Genomic DNA, 12,383 nt, shown 5'->3' with positions numbered 1-12,383 from the left:
ATTGTTTATTTTAATGAAGCTGAAGGCCACTTTCACATCATTTCTAACAGTGGGGCTGCAAGTTGACACAATCCTACAGTATCTCCTCCTGTCATCAAACTGCAGAGATTCTACTTCCAGTGTTTGTCCTTCAGAAAGAAACATGTTTAGAACATAATTCCTTATACAGTGTCCACTTCACTCTCTATAGATTTATCAGGAACCCAACAATACTGTCTAAAACAAGAAAATTTTAAAAAAATCCATTCTTACTTGAATTATATGCACATTAAACTAGTACTGTTCTAGGGGAAAAAAAGGTAGACATATTATTTTCGTCATAAAATTCTTTTTTCAGAAGCCCATCACAAACTTAAACACACGTGATCCCTTGAAAAAACTCTCACTTTGGCACATCTAAAACCAGGACAGAGATCACACAACGCAAGGTCTATTCTTGTGGGATGTATTTGCATTGGAATTTAAAGGTGGGTTTTGAAATTTATAACATGACATTAAGACATATTTTAAAAAAACAGCCATTTGCTCCGTATGTTTTCAGCAAAAGAGGTGGGATAAAACAAATTCTCAAGTCTTTGGAGCGTATAGAACTCATGACCTCGAAAAATAAATCTTGCATCAAAGGAACTCTTAATTCTCTCTGAAATCTTTCTAAAATACAAATATTTTATTCCACTGTTTTGTACACTCCAGTGGTTCAGACCAACGACTCATGTCCTCATAGCTGTGCTCCTCTCTGAGAAGCTTCATTGCTCTATGTTTTCTCCATTTCCATGCTTCATTCCCTTCGTGGAGCTCAGACTGGAGAAAAGTCACCGTGTTCTGACGAGCTCAATACTATGAGGCAGTAAAATGGACCTGAACTGAGTGGAGATAGGAGTCCAAAATAAATATAAGACCATGTGTCAAATAAGGAAGAAGAGATAGTCTCCTGTACAAATCAGAAGAGGTAATAAAAAAATCGACAAATAGACAGCAACTTTTTCTTTATACCTACACAAGCATCTCGAAACGACTGCACAGTTTAAGAATGATTTAGCTTTATCTTATTTGGAACACTTCATATTTATTTGCTAAACAATGGTGTATGTTGCCTGAAACCCAATTTCATTGGCTTGTATTGGAGGATTGGGGAGGATTTTTCTAAGAATTTGTATTTTGCTAAATAAAATATATTTGCTAACCCAGAGCAATAAAATTCTGCCGGGTTCTCTAATCTAGCAAGCTTCAAGCGTCACTGTGAATGAACTCCGTCCCACGTCTGGATACCGGCAGGACCCTGAAGGCGCGTCCGGGGCTCCCCCGCGACGCAGGGCCCTGCTCACTCACAGAGGGTAGGTGCCTTTGCAGGTATCTGAGAGTTGCTATCTATTCACAGGCCGCCGAGCATTTCTTTTTATCAAAAGCTTTCAAATGCTCAGCGCCTGTGGTCAGTGCGGTCCTTGGAGCCATCTCCTGAGCGTCCACTCCCCGAGGCAGGAGCCCGTCGGTCGGAAACGGAGACGTATTTACAGCCGCTTGCTCCGGCGGGCGGGGCTCGTGCTGGCCGCTGGCCGCTCGGCCCCGGCTCCTCTTCAGTCCTCGGCACCCTTCCGGCGGCCTCCGGGGCTGGGGCTAGGAGTACAGGCCCTCCTGGCCCGTGCCGTACATGTCGGCCAGGCGTTTGAAGCGGGGCCCCCAGTCACTCAGGTAGTCGTAGTTCTGCTCCGAGCTGGAGCTGATGGACTCCAGGGAGCTGAGGGACTCGGCCACCGAGCCGCTGCCCTCAAAGGCGTAGGTCTGCAGGGAGTCATAGGGGGGCGCGCAGGGGTCCGCATCGGCCTCCTTCAGCCGCTCCCAGATAAACTCCCGGAAGATGACATTGTCCGGGACGCTCTTAAAGGCCGGGCGGCTCAGGAACTGAATTTCGGGGGTCACGTCCCTGCGGGTCTTGGTGTCCCTGATGACGTTGAGGTTCCTCAGGGCGGCCATGTCAAAGGCCTCCGTGTCCTCCTCGCCGCCACCCTCGTCGTCGTAGCGGACGATGTTCTCCCGGATGTCTCGCTCTTCGTCGAAAATGAGGGGCTCCTTTTTCCGCCTTCTCATGGTGACGATCAGGAGGATGAGCACTGGGACAAGGAGACAGCAAAGGGACAGTTTCAGCCAAGCGGGGCTCGGGTGCGACGCAGACCCTGCCCTTTCGGGGAGGTGCCCCGGATGCCCGCCCAGTGGGAACTCAGAGCCGACCACTGCATTTGCTCCGGTGCCTTGAAAACGGACACGTCGGGCCATCGACAGGGAGCGTTTTCCGCACCCGATCGATGGGAGTGGGAGTGGGAGTGGGAGCCGGGGCCGAGCCCCCCTCTTTAACAGCCGCCCCAGCAGCGGCGGCGAGAGCAAGGTGCGGGCCCCCCGCGCTCCGTAACTGCTGACCGGCAGTGACATCCACAGAGGCGGGGCGATAACGCAGCAGCTGCGGTTTCAGGGGGAGCTGGACCACAGCACTTGGGCAGGTCCTTTGAACAAATGCCCGGCACTCGCCTCTGCAACGCGGCGGGCCAGGCTGTGCACACGGGGGCAAAGCTCCGCAGCGAAGGGGGCCCGCTCCTCGGGGGCAATGTCGAGCTCGGTCTTTACACCGAGAGAGCAGAGGTGGTGGGTTTCAGCATTAGCTAAAGGTATCTTAAGAAATCAAGCACCCCTTTAACATCAGGAATATTGCTGCTTATATCGAAATGAATAATTAGGTCATAAAGCACACACGGGTGTACTGGAAAGCAAAGGAGCAAGTGCCCTGGCCACGTCCTAATCAGGTGGCGCCTGCTCTGGCTCAGGTGAATGAATACCTGCAGGACTGCGACACTAGATTTCAGGGCCCCTGGGTTAAGTTAAAGTGAAGTAGAAAAATTTGGAACTTAAAAATATATAAGGCAGTGAATTATCATTAATTATCTGTCTACAAATAATACATCTTTTTAAACAACTTTTATTACATCAGCCCAATTTTTTTCAGGAAGATCTAAAAGGCCCAAAGGGTTATTACTCTCAGCATGTTTTTTAAAAAGTCTGAAATACTTATATTTAAAATATCTTGTAAGGTGTTACTTTGGCAGTGAAGAATACATTTGAAAATAAAAATGTAAAAACCAGGAAAAAGGGTATCAGAGTAACTAAATGCAATGTTTAGGGGGTAAGACAGTTCTATCACCCTCCTTAACCAGCTTTAAAAAAATCAAAGCTCTAACCTCTACGTATTTAATTAAAAAATTGATTTTATTATCTTATGGGAAAAGAATATGTGTTCTTAAGTATTTGTCTGCTACCAAACATCAACAGGGATGTGAGTGGGGAAGACATTTTATTAGAGCTCTTTGGAAATAGTTGTGAAACCAACTGTTTATTGTGACTCTCTTTATTTTGTTTTTCCCACCTCACCCTGACCTACTGCTCACACACAAGCTTTACTGACAGCCTACAATTTAGACACTGAGATATGTTTCTGAGCTTTTCTGACCACCTTCTCATGCTGCTATGGCCCAAACCTGCCTATTTTCTTTTTGGCTCCTATTTACTGCATTTGGATGTTCTCAACTGGCTTCATCAAAATGTCAGGTATGTAGCTCAAGAGCTTGTGTACAGTTCATTCGTCCATCTGGTCCCATAAGCAGTCTGGTTCTCACCTCCCTTCCCTGCTGGGTGGATTCCCAACTCTTGTCCCTTCTTGCCCCCTGAGAATTCTCATTTCCACTGCAAACCTTGTGGTCCTCAAGGCCCATGGCAGAGCTGCAGCTCCATTACAACTCTACTTAACATTCTGCCATGGGCCTTACACCAATAGGAAGCTTTGGCGTTGAGAAGGCTTTGGCTAAAACTCCAGTCTTCCCGCACGTTAGATGTGTGATCCTGGGCACGTAACTTAAACCAAGGGAGCCTGGCTATCCATGATAATTATAGGCTACTTCAGTGTTCACAGGATGGATCAGAGAGGCAAAGAGACTGGGGAATGCCAGGCACTTGGGCAACAGAGAGATTTTCATTGTGAAACAATTCAAAATTCCATGAACACAACAAGTGAAGACATCGTTATTTCTTCTTTGATCAAAGAAAAGCCAACAAGATTAGTTAATGAGTGAAGCAGGCAGTGTACCAAATGTGTGACAAGGTATGTGAACCAAAGATTAAATGGGAGAGAGAAAAGGCAGTAAGGTGAGAAATGAAGGTCTACACACAGGGCACACTGCTTGACACTTATGGCAACTTTGTGAGGTATTTTTATATGCGATGGTCGTCTTAGACACGTGAAAAGCCTGTTTGTGGTCAACGTAATAAAACGCAGTAATCGGGTGAGACATAACTGCCCCGTTCCACCTGGGACAGCTCAAGAGGCAATTCTTGTTCAGAGAAAGACACATCAGTAAGTTTTAAGACATATGAATGAATAAAATAACTTTAGTCTCTGAAACTTTTTACATAGTTCCCCAAAGATAAAAGTAATTGCCTCAGAAGGAAAGTGGGACCAAATAAGATTTCTTACTGAGGAATTAGATAGAATAAGACATAAAGGGAGGTGAGTATCCAAGAGGATCATGATGGGTAGACAGGTGGAGGCAGGTGAAAATGAGAAATCTGTTACACATATTAGGGAGAAAAGTTTGGGTGCCAAAGGATGTAAGACGTGAATGGGCATAAAAGTGAATGAAGATATGAAGAGGGTAAGAAGAGTTATAATTAGATGCTCTTTTAGTTTAAGTCAGTGTCAAAGGCAAAACGTTTCAAAATTCTCAGTTCTTTTCTTCATGTAATTACAATGAATCATGTAATCATGTCTCTCTCTCTCTCACACACACACACACGTTTGATCCTTGAACAACTGTACAGATCTACTTATAAGTGGATTTTTAATTTTTTAATTCAGTTATGGGTGACATTATATTAGCTTCACTGTGCAAAAACTTTTTAGTTCGATGTAGTCTCATTTGTTTATTTTTTCCTTTGTTTCCTTTGCCTAAAGAGAAGTATATATAAAAAAATACTGCTAAGAGTGATGTCAAATAGTTTACTGCCTGTGGTTTCTTCTAGGAGTCTTATGGTTTCAGTTCTTACATTCATCTTTAATCCATTGTGAGTTTATATTCATATACGATGTAAAAAAGTAATCCAGCTTTGTGTTTCTGCATGTATCAGCCCAGTAATCCCAACAGCATTTATTGAAGAGACCCTCTTTACCCTCTTGTATATTCTTGCCTCCTTTGTCACAGACTGACCATAAGGTGTGCGTTTATTTTAGGGCTCTCTGTTCTGCAACACTGACCTATTTGCTTGTTTTTATGCCAGTAGCATGCTGTTCTGATTACTATATCCTCGCACTATAGTTTGCTATCGGGTAGTGTGATACCTCCAACTTTGTTGTTCTTTCTCAATATTGCTTTGGCTATTCTGGTGTCTTCTGTGGTTCTGTGTAAGTTTTAGGATTATTTCTTCTAGTTCTGTGAAAAATGCCAGTGGCATTTTTTATAGGGATTGCACTGAATCTGTACACTGCTTTGGTAGTATGGGAGATTTGACAATGTTAATTCTCTGCATCCATAAGTGTAGTATACGCCTTCCACAATTCCTCTAAGTTTTATAACTCCTTGGTTGAATTTATTCTTAAATATTTTATTCTTTTTGATGCAACTGTCAATGGGATTATTTCCTTAATTTCTCTGATAGTTCATTATTGGTGTATAAACATGCAACAGATTTCTGAAACTAATTTTGCATCCTGCTACTTTGCCCAATTCCTTTATTAACGCGAATAGTGTTCTTGTAGATTCCTTAGGGATCTCTATATACAGTAGCATAGATGTATCAGCTTATAGGTAAAATACACATTAAGGACATTGATATCTTACGGAATTTACCTTATTTCTCAATCTTGCCCAAAGCTGAAAAAATGTGAAGTGTTTAACATTTCAATGACTTGGGAGAGTATTTTTTTCTCAATGCTTGAGCACATATAAAAACAAATTTTAACCTTTATGTAGAATTAGTATTAACTGATCTTCAGCATCTACAGAGATAATCCCTGTATTAAATAGATATTTCCTGCCAAAGTAAGTCTAAGATTGTATAGTGTAAGTGCCTTTATCACTCACCTGTCTTCTCTGTCACATGGACTATAGTTGTGAGTAGAGGCTGAGGAAAGAGCAGGTCTAGTTGAAGTCTAGACATGCGGCACCTGTTCTGTGCTGGCTGATGGTGGGTTTACACACCCATTTTACAAACATGTGTTAACCATTTAGCATATGCATTAGGTAGGACGATATAATGTTGCACAGAGGAGCACCAGTAATACATTTCCTCATGGACTTACAATTAAATGGGGTAGATACAGATTCATTAAAGACCGTTAAATGTAATTTTCTAAGAGAGGAATGTGATCTTTTCAAGACAGATATTGAGGAAAAGAGGTCCAGACAAAGGAGATTTAACTATGGGCTGGGATGGGGGTGCAGACATGATACGGGAGATTATTCTTGGCACAGTCAACCAATAAGCAAAGGTTTGAAGCCAGCGCGGCTGGAGAGCAGAACCAAAGAAGAGATATAGCACCAGAAAGAGCCCGCAGGCCCAAGAACCAACATATTTTAAGGAGGGCATGGTTTGATCAAATTTGTTTTTTGGAAAAAAAACCATCTGGTTGGACTGAGGTTAGGAAGAGGGGAAGAGTAGATGTTAGAAAAACAATTAGGATGCCACTGCAGCAGTCAAAGCATAATGTTGACCTAATTTTCTGGTTTTAGAATTCCGATTCATAATATTCAAGTCAATGTTTTCTGAGTATCCCCATATGTAGGAAATAGTGCTGGGTGCTGGGTACTGGCAAAATCGTAACGGGGGGATCCCTGCGTCCACACAGCTCCAATCCTGACGCCGTTCCCGTGAGAAGGCGCGGAGGTGCAGAGGTATAAAGCAGCACGCAGGCCGGAGAGCGGCGCTCCCCCAGGCTGAGGGAAACGTGAGGCGCACGCCCTACGATCCATTAGTGGGCCCTTTATTCTCAACTTCTCCGAGGTCGGTAACAGACCCATATCCAGATCTATAAACTGGACCATGGTTCTCGCTTGTTCATCTTTAAAGCATTTCAGTCCTGCTTCCCTAACAGGCTTCCTAGAGGTTAACCACGGCATCGTGGGCCCTGCAGTTAGGCAGCCCTTCCCTCCACTAAGCTGCTATCATCACAAGTCTTAAGGTGTCTGCCATCTTTAAGAAGACGAAAGTCATCCAGATTTGCTCTACCATCACTCATCGTGCCGTTCACAGCTCAACACAGCCCAACACTGCACTGTCACCCTGAGTCCCCTGCACTGAGCTCTTTATACTTGCAAATATCAGAATTCTCAACATTCAGTTGTGGTGCCCAGAGCCAGGCAGGGTTCTGTGGTACAAAATGGTACCACTGCAAGATAAAGCTCCTGAGAGGGACAATTTCCCTTAGTATGTTTAATTATGTTTTTACGTATTTCAAATGTTGAGTCTGGGGTTCATTTGAAACAGCTCAGTCCAAAGAGCTACTGTCAAGCCGCTTCTTCTCTCTCCTCAACCTCTGAAAAAGTTTTGTTTTAAATCAAATTGCCAAGACTTTCTATGTATGCCTGTTAAATATCACTTTCTTGATTTAATTCACTGTTCAGAGACTGCCACGAAAAGGGCGAAGCCTCACTTTTCTTCACACCAATTTGCTAAAAGTAGAAGCCCTGTAAGGGCAGTGACTTTATTCTGCACAGATGTACCTTAAGCACAAAGAACAATACTTGATGGTAAATATGCATCTAATAAATATTTGTTAAATAAACTCTAGGCAAGGTTCTGTGACTGGAGATATGCAGGCAGCTCTTTTCATTAAAAAGTAATCCGTTAACTATTACTCAAGGTACTAATTATACAGTAAGATAACACATGCTAGGGAAATAGGTCTGGGAAGTATGATCTGGCCAGGATGCTCAGAGAAATTTTCACAGAAGAGATGGCGTGGAGGGGAAACCTGAAAGATGAGCCAGTCTTCATCATGAAACACTTCTCTATGGTGCGTACGAAGTACCATAACTTCATAGTAGTCCTAAAAGACCTAAGTCTTTGTTACCCAGCATGGTAGCCACCAGCCACATGAGGATACTGAGGAGACCATTCTGAACTGAGACGTGCTCTAAGCATAAATACACGCGTGATGTTGAAGACTTAGTTTTTATACAATAGTTAAAACATTTTTTATTGAGTATATATTAAAATGATAATAGTTTGCTTACACCGCTTTAAACAAAACATCACTAGCATTCACTTCACTTGTTTCTTTTTAGTTTTGCTAATGAGGATCCTTGAAAATTTAAAATTATATATGCGGTTCACACTTATGAATCACGATATAGTTCTTGGGGACAGCTGATCTAAACAAAAGGCTCAGAAACACTAGAGACACTTAATTGCCTATGGTCGCAAGGAATGCTACTAGAAAACTATCGCCAAGTGACATACTGAACAGTGAAACAGCAATTACACTACAATCACTACTGTATCTATAAGGTGTTAACTGGTATGACCTTTTCTAAATGAAAAATCTGCCGCACAATCTGTACACAGTTTCAGCAATTTATTATAATTACACACATCAGTGTGCAAGTAGAACTTAGCCTTTTGGTAACTCTGGTGTTTTGTGTGTTTTTTTTAACTCTCCTCTCTGCTGTTCTTTCTGATCCTGTTGGTTTGCATAAATATTACTAAAAATTGGTTACTTAGGTGATGTATTTTCTCTCTATCTGCCTCAAAGATAATAAATAAAACTTACCTCAAAGGAACTACCCCGTCGTAACTAAATGAAGATTAAGTGGGTTTTGTTAAATAAAGTCAGAAAACTCAGTTTCTATTCCTTTGGGTTTTGCTAGAATTTGACTCACAGCTGGTGCACAGAATTGAGCTTTACCATGCACGGGAATGTGCTTTTGAAAACTCACTGCTGATTTAGTCAATTTATTTAATATCTATTCTATTTATTGGATTATAGAGATTCTGGGCCTATTCTCAGGGGGCTTAAAATATATAACAAATTATCCTACCCAAATTCATCCCAAAATATTTTCTCCCTACAAAAAAATTAAGATCACTATTCTCAGGGTGCTTTTATATTTGTGGGAAGCAAACAAACATATTTACAATTGTGATATGTGCCCCAAAGGTCTCATGATAAAGAATCATGGTGTGAGGGGCATGCCATTCAATCAGTGGGTGAGGACAGTCCCTCTGGGAGGTACCACTGAAGCTGGGGCATAAATGACCACATGAGCCCAATGGGAAGGGATGTGGGAAGAGCGTTTCAGGAACAAGGTGGCACGTTTGAAACGAAGGGAGAAAGATGCGGGGCTTCCTGGTGGGTGAGAAGGTTCGGAGAGTCTGTGCTGCCTCTGAGGGGTGAGCAGGTGTCAGAACACACCTGCTTGCGGGGCTCCGAGAACCGTGTGGCTTCTATGTGAATACCCTTGATGCATATGAAATGTTTCAGCAAAGAATAAAATAATGTTTTGAAAAGAGAAACGGTAGAATAATTTCACATGATTCTCAAGTTTTCTATTTTAAGACAGAAAAACTCACCTAAGTAAATGACCGTTTTATGCACAAAAACAATGGGTACCTTTCAGTTGTACTGAAATGTCTCAAATGTAACATGCACAGTTCTAAACGTGCTCGTAACTGGAGGGTACTTTATATTAGACACTCAGAGTTAACACCAAAGACGTGGTGAAGCCGCTGTGTAAAACAGATCTAAGATGCCACTGCCTCCAATTTGTCAGTACCTGGGCTACATACCCCCACACCTACAGGCATGTCCCAGAGACACACAAGTCTCTCACACTGGAAACCCACAGGGAAAAATACCTTAGAGAGGACATCCAGAGGCAGCCTCGTCTGTTTGGGTCCTGGCTCTGACACCCTGTATCTTTGTGCCCATTTCCTCTAATTTACAGTTTTCTCCTATAAAAAATGGGCATACTACTACTACTATCTGCTTAGGAAATGTGTTATTAGAATGAGAGAATACTTATAAAGCACTTGGTGAATGTCAAGCACTTACTAAAAGCTCATTACATGCAATTCATTTTTTACTGTGCTCACACTTGCTTGAAAAATGAACACATCTGCTAACCATCAGTGAGCCACTGTGGTCTGGCCTTGCTGATCACTAGGGCTGCTATGACCAACAGGTGCTACTGTTATATATTACAATGGGCACAATCTTTTACAGTGTTATCACTTTTCTCAGCAATCTAATATTTATTTCACTTAGGTATTATATACTACTACTAACACAACCAGGAATTTTTTCCCATTGAACAAAATTATGAGAGTCACAGTAACAGGGAAGGAAATTGGTTTAGCATCTGGTAGATCAGGGGGGGAGAGTGGAGGGATGCAGGACAGCTAAATGTCACTCTGGCCTCCTGGCAGAGCTTGAATTCCACGCAGTCAACATGGTCCCACAAATGCCTTAGAAACCTGACGCTGGGCCAGGCTAACTAATCCCGGTAGCGCCTGAAGAGCCAGGAGATGGAGGGAAAGTTACAGGACTTCAGTTACTTGGACCAAATAAAGAATAAATAAAACTTAATAAACATAGTGACAGTTTTAGTGAGCAGCAAAAAGCTTCCTTGTGCAGACTAAAAGAATCTAGCTGTCATGTTCTCTGAATAAATGCACAATAATTTTGAATACTGAAACCATATTTTAAATTATACCTGATTATTTCTGAAGTAATAAAGTATCAGTTATTCGTATATTTGTTTTACTTAAAGAGCTTTCAGTTTGGTTGAAGCGTATATATAGCAATAATTATTATACTATGATAAAAATATATAATGAAACTACTGTCGGAGTTAGGGCAAAATACATATTCAAGCTTTAAAACACTAGAGTGTCTTGCCAAATACTGGTGAAGTTTGGACACATCAAAAAAAATTGAGGCAACTGAGTGATGACTTCCTATGAACCTGGAACATGACAATAATGTCTCCCATTCAAGCTGCACTTGGTATAAATAAGAGAAACCTTGTCTCCTAACTTTTGGATCATCTCTTTCATTTAAGAATTCAGGTGTGGGTAGGCTAGAGAAAGTGAGGATGAGAGACCTCAGAAAAGAGTTCGCCCACGGAGTTAGAACAATACAGGTATCAGTGAAGACTCATGAATCCAACTTCAGACCAGACGGATCTCAAACCTTGAGACGGAAAGGACTACACGTGAACTACAGTGTTTATGTGTTCAGGGTGGGTTCCCTTTGTATTTCAGTCCCACAGCAGTGACGGAGCATGAGGAGGCCTAGGATCTTAGGCCTGACAGGCCACTGTCATGTGAATTCCTGGATACCCTTGAACGAATCATACCTCACCTTCCCCCAGTGCGCGGTGCAGGATGGGCTGGACTGGACTTCGGAGATGCCTTCCTGTGCATCCCCTTCTGTCACGTCCCAAGTAGCTTTGATTTGTCCCAGCCCCAGAACACACCCTGGGCATGTGGGAGGCAATCTTCTCTCAGGCGTCTAAAGCCCAGATGCTTCCCTAGTTTCACCTTTAAATTAACCTGGTCCTCAAGTCCTCCTTCCCCATTTGCACCTCCTCACCTTGCTGTTTTCTAGCAGTTTGTTCGGAAGCCTACAAAGGTCTGAGTTACAAATCCTGATACCTCGTGTCTAGAAATAAGATTCATGCCAGTTGTAAAAAATGAGTCATTTGTGCCCTAGAGGTCAAGTTCCAAATCAGGCTGTGCACTCTCCGCACCCCCTCTGAGCACTGTCCCATTAGCTTCGACCCCTACGGTGAAAACGGAGTCTGTAATTGAGGAGACAGAACCAGAAGAGTAGAAAAGGCCCTGATATTCTGCTTCTAAAGACTTAGAAAATATGGCACAAAGAGACTGAAATGCTAACATTCAAACAGACTGACTACTGGGGCAGAGTCCTTACAGGAAAATGGAAGCTGTCGGCAGAAGCCCCTGCTTCCAAGCAGCATTTCAGTACAATAGACTCTGTTTGGATTTATGTTTTGGTAGACTTGCAGAAACATTTTTTAAAATATGAAAAAAAAAAATATGGGACGTAAACACCTGATTCTTAGAAGTGGAAGAAGCATCCCTAATCTGGTGTCTATTTAAGGAAAATATTCAAATTTAGCAAAAAAGAACAGTCAGACTTAACTAAATTTTGACCAAATCTATAATCTTACACAAATCTGTGTATACACACATTGCATGCAATATTGAAATCTAATAAAACTCTATTTTACTTACTTTCGGCAACCACTAGGTAATGATTCTTAACTAATGAGAATCATCAAGCAACGGAAATTGCAAAGAACCCCTAAGTCACAGGTGAAAATATT

General features: G+C 42.3%; 1 protein-coding gene across 1 annotated transcript in view; it reads right to left on the bottom strand.

Annotated features, from left to right (window-relative positions):
- Nucleotides 1–1,296: 1,296 nt before the first annotated feature.
- Nucleotides 1,297–12,383, bottom strand: part of CDH7 (cadherin 7) — a 95,334-nt gene continuing 84,247 nt past the window's right edge. Inside the window, exon 11 of the mRNA XM_016211999.2 lies at nt 1,297–2,108. Coding sequence (XP_016067485.1) covers nt 1,615–2,108 — 494 coding nt within the window. The 3' untranslated portion in view covers nt 1,297–1,614. The remainder of the gene's footprint in view (nt 2,109–12,383) is intronic.

Source organism: Miniopterus natalensis, chromosome 7 (genome assembly GCF_054644295.1).
Source record: "Miniopterus natalensis isolate mMinNat1 chromosome 7, mMinNat1.hap1, whole genome shotgun sequence".
Lineage (NCBI taxonomy): Eukaryota > Metazoa > Chordata > Mammalia > Chiroptera > Miniopteridae > Miniopterus > Miniopterus natalensis.
Note: the sequence above shows the minus strand (reverse complement) of the source record. Positions and strands in the feature narration are given on the sequence as shown.